Genomic DNA, 14,998 nt, shown 5'->3' with positions numbered 1-14,998 from the left:
CTATGGTGATGTTGCGAGGTATTAGATGGCAGTTCTGTAAGTAAACTTATTACCTTAGGAGGAAGAGGTAACTTAAGATGATTCTGAATTCTTCTGTGTAAGTTAAAACTGGATATGGTAGGATCTGAGATATCTGATGCTCTATGAAAAATATCTTCTAGATTTTTTTCTCTGCTGGTTTTACGAGCATGAAATTGTCTCTCATGGTTAAAAACTTTATGTCTGGCTTCAGACCCTTCTTCACCAAAATAACCTATTGGTAGTATTGTATCTTCTAGAATTGGTCTGCCATGTATTAAAACTTAATGTATAGTTGCAGGCATCGGATACCAAGGATATTTAGACATATAATGTTTTCCCGTATCAAAACAATACTTTTCAAATTTATCTAAATTAATTTGATACTGGGAAGAAATGCATATAAGAATAGTTTTAAATTTTTTTTATCAATTCTTCATCCACGTTAGTTATTTCGGAAAATTTTTCGTCGTTAGTACTTCCAAAACCTCCTACTTTTGGTTTATCCAAGTGAAGGTGTAAATTTTTAAAGAACCGTTGTTGTATTTCTTTTTTTCTACATAAAAGAATTTTCTTGTTACTAGTACCAGGAATTTGCAATTTACACAAATCATATCTGTATGATATGTGGACGATGCATTCAAAAATCGTATCCAAGTATGTAGTGGACTAATGCCATACTGTAAAGTATTAGGTTTAGGCTTAAATGATTCTGCAGTTTTGAATTCCTGCACTTTAACAAAATCATTGGGAGTAGCTCCACATCTTAGACAAGCTTGGTTTGATTTTTTCCAGTTAATATATTTAAAATTTTGCCATCAATTAGGGTCATAAAAAAAGTACAGCTGATTTGAATATTTTTACTATTAGAGAAATAAGTTGTTATTGGCTCTAACGTATTTATTTGCCCGTCAATATCTTGTTTTTCTTTTAAAATGTGTTCTGTGGATTCCTTTATGTATTGAACTTTTAACGGTCTAGAAAACCGCACAGATTGAGGAGTGCGATTGTTCCGTAAGATGTTATTATCTTCTGAGTTCAGACGGAGTGGTACAACAGTTGTCACAAATAAACTTTTTGACCATAAATGTGGCATTTCTTAGCGTATAGCTTCAAAAAAGTTCAAATGTTCTCAGTCACTTATTTCTAAGACATTGAAAACCAAAACATCAATAAAAAAAAAGAAAACATATGAAGATTCCAAGTCGAACTGAGAGCCAGAGAGCAAAAAACCGACGTTTGTGTAGTCAACTTTATAAAAATTATAAAGATTTTATTTGGGTTCTTGATGACGAGTCTTATTTTACTCTCTCTTACAGCCAAATTAATGATAATGATAATTTCTATTCAAGTTACATCGAATTAACACAAAACAATGTTAAATTCAAAGAAAAAAAGAAATTTGAAGAAAAATTATTGGTTTACGTGGTCATTTCGCCTTTTGGCCTATCAACTCCATACATTGTACAGTCTGGAACAGCTGTTAACCAGCATATTTATGTTGATGAATGTTTGACTAAAAAACTATTACCACACATCAAACAGCTTCCAAAAAATACCAAATACATATTCTGGCCTGATCTAGCAAGTGCCCATTACTCAAACAAAGCTGTTAAGTTTTTGAATGAAAATGGTATAAAGTTTGTAACAAAAGTGAAAACCCTCCAAATATGCCTGAATGTCGTTGTATTGAGGATTTTTGGTCTTGTATCAAAGGAGATGTTTACAAAAATAGTTGGCAGGCAGAGAATTTGGATCAATTACGCTCTAGAATAATTTACTGCTTTAAGAAATTCGACAAAGAGCTGGTACAACGCTTGGCAGAGTCTACTAGCAGAAGACTCGACACAATTAGAAGACAAGGTCTTCTTGAATTAAGATAAACGTTTTTATTAAAATTAGAATAAATTTGCTATTTTATTCTTTTTAAAACAATAAAATAGGTCTTCTAGATTAAAAGTTATTTAATTTTTAGTTTTGTCCAGATTTTTAGTAATCACCCGTTATATTCGCGAATATCAAAATTTTTTGGCCGTTTTCTTTTCTTTAAAAAAGGTTTTCATCGGCTGTTTAAATCATAAAGAACAAATTTTTATCAGTTTACAAACTGTTCAAAAATTTTTTGTGCATTAACAAGAACATTTATTGTAGTAAAGTTTGTTCTATAATTTTAAAAGTATTTCATCTTTAAATAATTTAAAATTATGCTATCAATAACCTTAAAATCCAAAGTTAAAATATTTTTATATAAATTAGAATTAAATAAACCAAAAATAGCAACATAAATGATAAAATAAATAGATAATGACAATAAAAACCAATAATAACAATTGTAAACGAAAACTTATTTTAAAAAATCAAGCAAATAACTACTTTGAAATTTATCTACTTTGGTTTTTGTAACTCTTTTAAGAACTTTTAGTCTCTACGAATCGGGCGAAAAAAAGCTATATAATTTTATTTTACGCCGCTGCAGGATTATCTACCGTATGTTATAGTATAATAAAACAAATAAGTTTTAGCAATAATTAAGGAAAAAATAATGCCTCAAGTAGATTTAGCTTTCAAGAAAATCTTCGGTGTTGAAATAAACAAGGAATTACTTATTACTCTACTTCTTCTATCCCGCATGTAAAGACTATCATAACGTTTTTCACATTACAGAAAAAAAGAAAGGATTTGCTTAGTTTAAGGATTTGGAATTGCATACCATAGAGCTGGATAAGTTTACCAGTTTCAAGAAAAGAATTACAGGATATTTTTACTAATGAAATGCCCTTGATATCTGGCCTGCCTTTTTAACCATACATTAAAGCTGATTGGTCGCTAAAAGAAATAGATAATGACAATCTAAAGAAAGCTTTGCATGTATTGGATATTCTGAACTTTAACGAAGAGGAAAGAGAGCTTTATGAATGGCAACTAAAATGGCTAAAGATGGAAGCTAATACGCTAAAAAAAAGCTACAGAGAACGGAATTGTCTCCATTGGTAAACTTGGGGGTTTCAAAGAAAGTATTAAAAAAACAGCTCATGATATGCTATAACAGGAACTACATGATAAACTAATTTCTTTTATTACAGGTTTAGAAGCTTAGAGGAATAATTGGAACTTTATCAAACAAGCTATTACCAAAGTATGAGCAATTTCATTTTCATTTTTAAAAGATTTTCTTCGTCGGTAAATGTGATAGTTTGATATTGTTACATCAAATACTTTGCAATATTTCTTTATTTCGAAATAGTTATACATATAGTTTAAAATATTTACGCTGGTCATTGCTATATATATATTTGTCCGTAATAAAACAAAACCTTATGCTAGAGAAGATAATTATTTATTACAATATTTATTACAATAATTGTTTTATATATAAAACAAATATAGTAAAAAATGCTATTGGTTCTTTTTCTTATCATGTTCTAAACGAATTTGAATCGTGTGCTTTATAGAAAGGAATTTTATCATTGAAAGGAACTGTATAAAGGAATAACGATAGAATGTTACACTGGTTAATGGGAGACGGTACTTAAACGCGTAAAAAATATCAGATTTACTATAAAAACAGATATATAGCGGGAGTAATAAAAAAGCACATGGTTTTTAAGAGTTTTACATATTTCATCAAATGTCAAAAATGATAATTATCAATTAGTTTGGAGTAAAAACTGAATCCATCGAAGCTTTACTTGAGAGCTGTAGCGAGCTCCTTGAACTGAAGTTGGATACATTTTGTTGTCGCATTGGTACGACCACCAATTATTGCATGAAAGAAACTTAGCTCCTTGCGCATCAAATCTATCGAATTCATAGGCTAAAAGGATAAAGAAGAAAATGAGGAAATATTCTAATTTGATTGTGTTTTGAATGCTTTATGTTGCACAATATAAAACCCAACTTGTTTGATACAAGGAAAGACTTTTAAAATACTTTAAAAAAGTAACCATTTTTATTTCCACGATGCTCCAGCAGTAGTTTACCATCATATATATATATATATATATATATATATATATATATATATATATATATATATATATATATATATATATATATATATATATATATATATATATATGAAATCGTCCCAAAAATCTTTGGTAACAATCTTCCATTCTTAAGATCTTTTTGGAACTGCTTTCTTTGCTCTTCACTCATACATCCAAGAGAGCTAGTAAACTGGTCAAGATAAATATTTATAAAACGTTTGAATTTTTATGCTTGTGTTGTTACTCTCAGTGCGTAGTTTGAACAGTTGCAAGGTTTGTCACTTTAGTTTTCTCTAATGACAAAACATACGGAGCTCATAAAAGTTCATTCAAAACATACGGAGCTCATAAAAGTTCATTCAAAACATACGGAGCTCATAAAAGTTCATTCAAAACATACGGAGCTCATAAAAGTTACGTTTTAAAAAATTTATGTTCTTTAAGTAAATAAATAAACAATTAACATTGTTATAATACCGGGGATTCGACTGTGAAATCCTTTTACCAATTTATTTTTTGATATATAATAGACTCATGCAAAAATTATGCCCCTCGAGTCCATTATATATTTCTAAACAGAGTCTATGATATATTTCAAAACAGAGTCAATTATATATTTCCAAACAGGGTCCATTTTATATTTCAAAATAAGGTCAAAGTGTTTGAATTATAGAAAATGTAAGAAAATTTGTAACGCAAATTATAATTGAACACCGATTAGTTGAATTATTTTAGTTAACACAACTCGAGACACTCATCTTCGTCCCGAAAATTTCGAAAATGTTTGAAAACTTCTTTTTGTTGCTTTTCAATATAAATATTCGATTTCTTTCACCAGATTCAATGGACTCCAATCTTTTTTCTAAATTAATTTCAGTTGTTATCTCTTCACAAAAGTTGTTGAGACTTCAAAATTTCTTTTTGCCTCTCGACAAAACACTTTATCGTCTGAATAATCTGTTAAATCTTATTTGTTGAATGGCCGCTCCATGAAAAAAATGTTCTCAGTCGGGTGTTTTTCTATAATTTCTGATACTATGACGTCACGAAGTCTTCAAAATTACTTTAGAGAACAAAGTGGCTATTTCAAATCCAAATCAGATTGAGTTTAAAGATTAAATGGTTTTACTTGATTTATAGATGTAGAACAAACTAATATAGCAGATAATGGTTGATAGTACAATTGATTTTGTAGTAATATAATCAGGAAGAAAACTCGCTCACTCAGCTGTTCATCAACCTTTTTTAATCCGAAAAGCTCCCTTAATCAAAAAGTGTCTCCGAAACATTTATAAATGGTTACTAAGTGAGCAGCAATAAATACAACTTGTTTATTATATGTCCTACTAAATAAATAAGTTTCACCATCAAGAAAAAATTGAACATAGCTTATTCTAAAATGTAATAACAAACGTCGATGATTGCATCTCCAGTCATAAAGTTCAATGAACGACAAGCAACAAAAAGTAACCTTCAGTGAAATTTCTTCACATTCATCAATATTCCATTCATATGATTTCTCTCAGCCCTTAAGAATGTTCACCTAAGAAATGCATTCATGAATCTGACGAGGTTTGCAGCTTCAACCTCATTGACGAATTATTCAAAGTGATACGGCTAAGGTTATTATCACAATATTTTCTGAACTCTGTTTGAAGCTCTGAGAGAACAGAATCTCGTTTCATCATTAGCTCAATATGCTAAGAAAGTTTCCTTTTCTCCTTGAGTCAATCACTTCTACTCATTCCGGAAGGAAATAGTTCATTCAGAAAGAAACATAACAATAACAATAACAAGTAGCTTTTCTTCAAAAATGATTATTAAACACCTGTTAAATGATTATTAAACACCTGTAAATGAAATTCATCGATTGCTGCTTATTCAAGATATTAAATTAAGCACTAAGACAAGAATAAGCATATGCTTATCAAGGAAGTGATATGTTTTTCTTGGGTTTAGAATTATCTGTAAATAATCTGGCATTTTCTTTTGTAGTTTTTTTCCTGGCATTTCTTTTCCTTTTTCTCGGGAACTTAGGGTTAGCGAAACCAAGCCGGGTTTTCTATTTCCTAGCGCGTTCTAAAAACATCTCATAAATTTCCCTGCTTCAAAATTTTGCTAGAATATTAACAACTTGAGGTTTTAAATTCTGCCCTTCCGCTGCCAAAATACCTTGACACTGAAGTGAATCTTTAAAATTATTTGTTTCTTTTAGGAGGTATTCCCCTAGATAGTAACAAAAGATAAAGCCAGTGTTGGCCGTTAAAGCCAAACTGTTTCGGCTCAAGACTCTTGATCTGTGGGAATAGAAACAGTGGGGATCACAAAGTTTTTTGAAAGCTGTTGACCAACTGCAACAAATTTTGCATGAAAGTTTTGCTCCGCAATAAGCTAATATAATCATGGTTTAAAATAGATCCAAGGCTCTTTATGCCTTTGTTTGGTGGACCAGTATTGATATGTATTCGAGCCATGTTTGAAGCACTGAGACAAGAATAAGCATATCAAGCTTAATTTAGATATTCTTGCCTTGATTTTTGCACACCAGTTAATCTCACAACTGACCCCTACTCCAGCTATAAACCTTGTCCTAAAGGTTTCTTGCTGCTTAATTTAGATATTCGAGTTGAGCAAAATTTTTTTCAACACAAACAAAATTTAGAGCTTCAACCAAAAATATTTGTTTTAAACTTTGAGATTTTTACAAACCTTTCCGTAAATTTACCCTCTTTTACTTCTATCATGATTGACGTCGATGAGTGGCTGGCCAACTTAAAAACAACTCCTATCCTACTGACTTCTCTTAGTTTTTTTTTTCGGTCTAAATTGGTTCTTCTCTTAATTTCCAACTTTCGAACTCTCATCAAAATTATTAATTATTAATAAATGCTATTATTTAATAAAAAAAGACTTCAGTGATTAATGAAATGAGTGATCGAGAATTTAAGAAAAAGGTCATTAACAACGAGAGCGCTTTTTTAAGAATGAAAAACTTTATACAATCAAAAGAGAGAGAGCCGCATTGAATCTTAACGTTCTCGTTTTGGTTAACATTTTTACTTCGTTGTTGATGACGAATGACGAGAAAAAGTTTCCGAGGTACAATTTAAAATAAGTAAAACTTACATCCTCTTGCGTCATAACTCGCATAAGAGAATTGGTAGGAATTCTCTTTTGTATCAACTTTAATATCATTATAGATTGTGCTTACAATGGTACCATCTTTAAACGAATAATCTACTCGCATGTTCGTTCTTAACACGCTGGTTATTTTATAAAGATTTTCCAAACCGATCCACAGCTGATTAATAAGACCAAAACCAGTTTTGTAAGCTTCGTAGCTTTTGTTCCAAAAATCATCTTCCCAGCTGGAATTTCGAGTCATCATTGGAATCCAAACTAAAAACGAAAACTTCTTATAAATGCAATACTCCCTTTGAAAAATGGTTAAAAATGAAAAAAAAAAAAAACAAAAAAAAAACTGTCACCAACAAAAAGATCCGTTCCTTAAGCGGGAAATTAAACAGCGGATTGCTTAGGCCATTATTCAAATTAGGTCATTGTTCAAGTTAGGTCATTATTTAAATTAGGGTTAAATTATAGCTATAATATACCTAAACTGCTGGAATTGGTTTGTGAAGAACTAGATGGTTGAAACAAGCAAGAGATGTATTTAGAGTCTTTAACTAGATTATATTGAATACCTAGATAGCCAAATACACATTCGCACCATGAGATTGTAGGTTGCATGTTTATTCCACGCAAGTAGCACTTGTCATATTTGTTATTTGGATTGTCCGTATACCTAGATTTACATTCCTGAGTGCATAGCTCCTTTGAATATAGCTGCCTGCTGACAGTACTTCCAGTTATTGTTACACTACCAAAATCGCATTGACCCTGTTCGTCATATGAAACTGTAAAAAATAAAGTGTTTGCAACCATTATAAGAAGAGATTTAAAGCTTGCTTTAATTCTACGATAATCTATAAATAGGTTTTAAAAAATAGTCGAGAATTCCTAGCGTAAAATTAAACTTAATGATTAACTCTAGTTGAACTTAAAATTATTGAAGTAGAACAAACAATATTTGCAAGACTTTGGGGTTGAAACAAGAAGATATTTGCATTCCCTTAAACTTTGGTGGTTTTGCTTGAAACTTTATAAAATTGAAAAAAACTAAAAGCAAAAATTTATATAAAAAAGAAATTCCTATACCCCCCTCTGTCATCCCCTAATTCATCTATCTTTAACCCCTACATTCTCAAATTAAGAAACTTGAAAATTTCAAATGCTCTTTATTCTTCGGTTAAAACATTCTTTTGCCATCGAAGAATGTGGATTTCAGTTCTTTCTTTATAAAAGTCTTGTAAACAAAATAAAGAAATTTCACTTTTCGCTAAAGCTGTTTCTTTAATCTCGTATATATTTATCTCCTTTAGAGTTTATTTCTTCAAAATTTTCGCTGCCATTTAGCGATAATATGCGCTCATTCAAACACTTTCATGAAGAACATTCTCAAAGTTAAAGTAATCTACAACTTTCAACGTAACTTCAAAGTAACAACATTGAATGACTTTTGAGCGTTACTTACATTAGAAAACTTAGCAAATGTTTCAGTCGCGAAGCTTTTCATTAATCAATTTTTGATCAAGATAAAAAAAAAAAACTTTTCGCAATTTTTGACCAACTTTCCGCAGTTTTTGATCAAACTGTGGAATTGTTACGTGTAGTAATATTTGTAAGTAGAGTAAAAGTTACAAAGTATTTTACTTTGTTTGCTTTTACGAGCTATGATTGCTAACTTTGACGGTTCTGATTGCTAACTTTGAGGCTAATTTGTTAAATTCGCTTTTCGGTTTTTCAACCCTTTTATGATATTGTACCAACTCTCTAATTTTTGTCTACTAATTTAAACTTGTGCTTTTGGTTTACCATGAATAACGATTGCTTACAATTTAAAAGATAAAAATTAAAACAATTAACTTTCTTAAAAATAATAAAATATACCAAGTTTGCAGAATTTTATGGAATTTGTACCCCCGTAGCTGATTGATCCATTAATGCATTCACATCCTCCTGGTATTTTTTTAGCTATGTTAATTCCAATTTTCCCACGATAAATTTCATTCCTACAAAACGCGTTGCAGCTATCCATGTCATTTAGGTATTCAAAACTTTCATAGAAACCACCATTAACCGCCTGGTAATCGATAAATGGGCATACTGAAGTTAAACATTTAAACTTTAAGAATTTCCTTGTAATGCTTATGTTTTGACTTTTATAGTTAAACCAAAAGCGTTACAAGGAATTGCACATACTAAGTTATTTCCTTATGAACAGTCAGTTAAATAATCTTTTAGTACCTTCATTTTGTAACTGGTGATTATTCATTTCACAAAAAGTTGTAATTGGAGCATTGCCGGTAGGATTTATTTGGTAGATTCCTGTTCGGTTAAATCCACCTTGATAGTGGCTTTGACAGCTCATTTTCTCTCCAGCAGCTTAAAAGTAATTACAAGAAATTTTATGTAATATGAGATGAAGTAAGAAAAGCTGCAAATAGTAACAATAGCAACAGTAAACAAGTTTTTTTTTATTGATTGTAACTTTTCCCTAATGTTTTTTCAAACATAAAAGCTCTATGCTTAATAAAACCTCAGCATCCTCACGAAATAATTTCAAGTTCCAGATCTAGAGATTAAATAAAAAGACCTTCGGTGCAGTTACAAATATGCTGCCTGCTATTTCTTCCTGCACATGATGGATGGCATTTGCACTTTCCGCAAACACCCTCTTTTAAATAGCAGCTTTGAGAACAGCGAGCCTAAACATGCAAATCTTTTTAAACCATTAGAAATCAAAGCAAACTGTGTAAAAAAGCTATTTAGGAATTGGATATTCAAACACTACCGCTTTTTTAGTGACGAAGAAGTATCCACTTTGCTTTTTTGTTGTAGGTGAGTCTTCAAAATATCTTTTACAATCGAATGTTTTGTTGTCGATGATCTGAAGACCAACTGACTTGCAGGAAGTGTTCGTTTTTGGGCAACTTTGTATGCAGTCCTTAAAAGAGTGCAGAGTTGTGGTAGACAAATAGAAAGAGTCTAGCACTCTGGTGTTTTCAAAAACTGTGTACGAGTTAGGGGACGATTTCCAGCCAGGATAGATGTACTCAGAAAACACTTTTACTGAATAAAAGAGCAGCATTTTCACACTGTTAACCATATTCACTGGTGTCGTTTTTAATAAAAATAAACTATTTTAAACGTTGCAAACTTTTAAAAAATGAAAAACATTATCGACCACTAACTTTTTGATACGACCCAGAAATAAATATTAAATAAATGGTGAATAACCTTTCTCAGATAATTGATTATTCATGAGTCTTATTAATAAATGATGCTTCTTGACAAAGATTACAATTTATCATATTCTCTTTTCTATTACAGCATTTCCAGAGAAGCATACTTTAGAAGTTTAAAGAGCGTTTTTTGGCTTAAAGGTCCTACAGGCTCGTTGTTATACCGCTTAGGTTACATTACAAATGCAACTAAATGTTAATTACAAACCGAAATATTGATAACATATCACACAGACAACTATTTGAGTATTCATGAGTTTTCTTCGTTTAAGCAAATTAACTTTTCATATTCGAATACATTTGAACCAGTGAATGCACAAAGGATTGGTATTGGTAAAGAGCTGAATATATTCACCAATTCAAGTGATTTGTAATATGAATCAAGTATGCTTCTCTGGAAATGCTTTAATAGAAAAGAGAATATGATAAATGGTAATCTTTGTCAAGAAGCATCATCATTAATTAATGATGCACATTTCTGCTTCTGCTTCGGCGTTTCATATTCTCTTTTTTCAGTTTTAAATATTCGTTATATTTTTAAAAATCTTTTGTTTAACTAATTTTTTTTCTTTCTCTGAATTAATGTTGTAAAAAAAATTAAGATTAAAAACAATTTGCACTTTTAGTTTTTTTCGGTCAAAAAAATTGGTTCTTCTCTTAATTTTCCAGTTTTGAGATTCGAGAGTATTATTTAAGAAAAAAAGATTTTTTTTTCAGTGATCAACGAAATGAGTGATCGAGAATTTAAGAAAAAAAGATTTTTTTTTCAGTGATCAACGAAATGAGTGATCGAGAATTTAAGAAAAAAAGATTTTTTTTTCAGTGATCAACGAAATGAGTGATCGAGAATTTAAGAAAAAAAGATTTTTTTTTCAGTGATCAACGAAATGAGTGATCGAGAATTTAAGAAAAAAAGATTTTTTTTTCAGTGATCAACGAAATGAGTGATCGAGAATTTAAGAAAAAAAGATTTTTTTTTCAGTGATCAACGAAATGAGTGATCGAGAATTTAAGAAAAAAAGATTTTTTTTTCAGTGATCAACGAAATGAGTGATCGAGAATTTAAGAAAAAAAGATTTTTTTTTCAGTGATCAACGAAATGAGTGATCGAGAATTTAAGAAAAAAAGATTTTTTTTTCAGTGATCAACGAAATGAGTGATCGAGAATTTAAGAAAAAAAGATTTTTTTTTCAGTGATCAACGAAATGAGTGATCGAGAATTTAAGAAAAAAAGATTTTTTTTTCAGTGATCAACGAAATGAGTGATCGAGAATTTAAGAAAAAAAGATTTTTTTTTCAGTGATCAACGAAATGAGTGATCGAGAATTTAAGAAAAAAAGATTTTTTTTTCAGTGATCAACGAAATGAGTGATCGAGAATTTAAGAAAAAAAGATTTTTTTTTCAGTGATCAACGAAATGAGTGATCGAGAATTTAAGAAAAAAAGATTTTTTTTTCAGTGATCAACGAAATGAGTGATCGAGAATTTAAGAAAAAAAGATTTTTTTTTCAGTGATCAACGAAATGAGTGATCGAGAATTTAAGAAAAAAAGATTTTTTTTTCAGTGATCAACGAAATGAGTGATCGAGAATTTAAGAAAAAAAGATTTTTTTTTCAGTGATCAACGAAATGAGTGATCGAGAATTTAAGAAAAAAAGATTTTTTTTTCAGTGATCAACGAAATGAGTGATCGAGAATTTAAGAAAAAAAGATTTTTTTTTCAGTGATCAACGAAATGAGTGATCGAGAATTTAAGAAAAAAAGATTTTTTTTTCAGTGATCAACGAAATGAGTGATCGAGAATTTAAGAAAAAAAGATTTTTTTTTCAGTGATCAACGAAATGAGTGATCGAGAATTTAAGAAAAAAAGATTTTTTTTTCAGTGATCAACGAAATGAGTGATCGAGAATTTAAGAAAAAAAGATTTTTTTTTCAGTGATCAACGAAATGAGTGATCGAGAATTTAAGAAAAAAAGATTTTTTTTTCAGTGATCAACGAAATGAGTGATCGAGAATTTAAGAAAAAAAGATTTTTTTTTCAGTGATCAACGAAATGAGTGATCGAGAATTTAAGAAAAAAAGATTTTTTTTTCAGTGATCAACGAAATGAGTGATCGAGAATTTAAGAAAAAAAGATTTTTTTTTCAGTGATCAACGAAATGAGTGATCGAGAATTTAAGAAAAAAAGATTTTTTTTTCAGTGATCAACGAAATGAGTGATCGAGAATTTAAGAAAAAAAGATTTTTTTTTCAGTGATCAACGAAATGAGTGATCGAGAATTTAAGAAAAAAAGATTTTTTTTTCAGTGATCAACGAAATGAGTGATCGAGAATTTAAGAAAAAAAGATTTTTTTTTCAGTGATCAACGAAATGAGTGATCGAGAATTTAAGAAAAAAAGATTTTTTTTTCAGTGATCAACGAAATGAGTGATCGAGAATTTAAGAAAAAAAGATTTTTTTTTCAGTGATCAACGAAATGAGTGATCGAGAATTTAAGAAAAAAAGATTTTTTTTTCAGTGATCAACGAAATGAGTGATCGAGAATTTAAGAAAAAAAGATTTTTTTTTCAGTGATCAACGAAATGAGTGATCGAGAATTTAAGAAAAAAAGATTTTTTTTTCAGTGATCAACGAAATGAGTGATCGAGAATTTAAGAAAAAAAGATTTTTTTTTCAGTGATCAACGAAATGAGTGATCGAGAATTTAAGAAAAAAAGATTTTTTTTTCAGTGATCAACGAAATGAGTGATCGAGAATTTAAGAAAAAAAGATTTTTTTTTCAGTGATCAACGAAATGAGTGATCGAGAATTTAAGAAAAAAAGATTTTTTTTTCAGTGATCAACGAAATGAGTGATCGAGAATTTAAGAAAAAAAGATTTTTTTTTCAGTGATCAACGAAATGAGTGATCGAGAATTTAAGAAAAAAAGATTTTTTTTTCAGTGATCAACGAAATGAGTGATCGAGAATTTAAGAAAAAAAGATTTTTTTTTCAGTGATCAACGAAATGAGTGATCGAGAATTTAAGAAAAAAAGATTTTTTTTTCAGTGATCAACGAAATGAGTGATCGAGAATTTAAGAAAAAAAGATTTTTTTTTCAGTGATCAACGAAATGAGTGATCGAGAATTTAAGAAAAAAAGATTTTTTTTTCAGTGATCAACGAAATGAGTGATCGAGAATTTAAGAAAAAAAGATTTTTTTTTCAGTGATCAACGAAATGAGTGATCGAGAATTTAAGAAAAAAAGATTTTTTTTTCAGTGATCAACGAAATGAGTGATCGAGAATTTAAGAAAAAAAGATTTTTTTTTCAGTGATCAACGAAATGAGTGATCGAGAATTTAAGAAAAAAAGATTTTTTTTTCAGTGATCAACGAAATGAGTGATCGAGAATTTAAGAAAAAAAGATTTTTTTTTCAGTGATCAACGAAATGAGTGATCGAGAATTTAAGAAAAAAAGATTTTTTTTTCAGTGATCAACGAAATGAGTGATCGAGAATTTAAGAAAAAAAGATTTTTTTTTCAGTGATCAACGAAATGAGTGATCGAGAATTTAAGAAAAAAAGATTTTTTTTTCAGTGATCAACGAAATGAGTGATCGAGAATTTAAGAAAAAGGTCATTAACAACGAGAGCGCTTTTTTAAGAATGAAAAACTTTATACAATGAAAAGAGAGAGCCGCATTGAATCTTAACGTTCTCGTTTTGGTTAACATTTTAATTTCGTTGTTGATGACGAATGGCGAGAAAAAGTTTCCGAGGTACAATTTAAAATGAATTAAACTTAAATTATAACTTTCGGCTTCGCAGGCTCTCGATACTTTGTATTATTCGACATCTCAACACTATTTCTTTAAGAAAATAGGGTATACCACATTTGATATTGCGAGTAAAAGTTTTTATTACGTTAGCAATAAATATGACCTGTAATATTATTACTTTTTTTATGACCATCTACTGGCTACTGATTGATCATAGTTGCTACTTAATTCTATTGGTTGTTGTAACTTTTAAATATAATTCTATTGGTTGTTGTAACTTTTAAATATAATTTGCTGTGTAATATTATTACTTGAAATTATTGTGTCACTCTTTCTCCTTGTGGCATTCTTATTTTTCATTGTGAAATTGATTAAAACGAAGTTTGACGATAACTGTTAAGGTTAGTTTTCATAAAACACGATACTCCCATACACCCATAATACACGATGTTCGAAACTTACTATAGTAATGACCCATAAAACACGATATTCGAACGTTACAATATTAATGAACATTTGTTAAATTTAAGTTTTTCTAGGAGGTAATTGTTGAAACTGATATTAAAAGTTGATTTTAAAGGGTTGAATAAATATAGTTTGTTTTTTCTCTTCGACCAATTTCCAAAGGAGTTTAAATTATGATTCATAAAAAAGAATTGTGTTGTTTATGGGATAAAATTGTTTAAGAGACGAAGATAAAATGAAATAGCATACTGGTTAAAGTTGATTGTAATATTTGGACGGTATCGATTTTATCTCCATGCCGAGTTTACCCGCCCTTAAGTAATATAATAGTTTATTAGTTAAATTTTTTCATCATGCAGTAAATTAAAATGATCATGTCTGTTTCATTGAACTATTACACA

General features: G+C 29.6%; 1 protein-coding gene across 9 annotated transcripts; it reads right to left on the bottom strand.

The window, feature by feature from the left end:
- Window positions 1-3,186: 3,186 nt before the first annotated feature.
- LOC149892991 (uncharacterized) lies at window positions 3,187-10,673 on the bottom strand. Of its 9 annotated transcripts, none has more exons than XM_090069640.1 (7): window positions 9,922-10,350; window positions 9,724-9,835; window positions 9,375-9,512; window positions 9,018-9,233; window positions 7,622-7,924; window positions 7,134-7,406; window positions 3,187-3,832 (listed from the first exon to the last, which is right to left on the bottom strand). In XM_090069640.1, exons 1-7 carry the CDS (start codon window positions 10,234-10,236, stop codon window positions 3,666-3,668), a joined length of 1,524 nt encoding a protein of 507 aa, XP_089925766.1. In that variant the 5' UTR covers window positions 10,237-10,350; the 3' UTR covers window positions 3,187-3,665. The 9 variants fall into 9 exon arrangements, with proteins under 9 accessions (XP_089925766.1, XP_089925771.1, XP_089925778.1 ...); XM_090069645.1 differs by having other exon boundaries at window positions 7,712-7,924; XM_090069652.1 differs by lacking the exons at window positions 9,724-9,835; window positions 9,922-10,350 and adding an exon at window positions 10,581-10,673.
- Between the last annotated feature and the right edge of the window lie 4,325 nt (window positions 10,674-14,998).

The sequence above is a fragment of the Hydra viridissima genome, unplaced genomic scaffold (assembly GCF_058129835.1).
Source record: "Hydra viridissima isolate aposymbiotic clone 2 unplaced genomic scaffold, HvirCarnegie_v1 scaffold_1, whole genome shotgun sequence".
Taxonomy (NCBI): Eukaryota; Metazoa; Cnidaria; class Hydrozoa; order Anthoathecata; family Hydridae; genus Hydra; species Hydra viridissima.
The sequence above is the reverse complement of the archived record's forward strand: the minus strand, read 5'-3'. Positions and strand labels throughout refer to the sequence as shown.

Excerpts from the sequence above, each read along its gene's own strand:
- LOC149892991 (XM_090069640.1), bottom strand. The coding sequence starts at position 10,236 with ATGGTTAACAGTGTGAAAATGCTGCTCTTTTATTCAGTAAAAGTGTTT. Across the intron at positions 9,513-9,723 it reads TATTTGTAACTGCACCGAAG|CTGCTGGAGAGAAAATGAGC; the intron begins GTCTTTTTATTT and ends ATTACTTTTAAG. Across the intron at positions 3,833-7,133 it reads GAGTTATGACGCAAGAGGAT|CCTATGAATTCGATAGATTT; the intron begins GTAAGTTTTACT and ends TTATCCTTTTAG.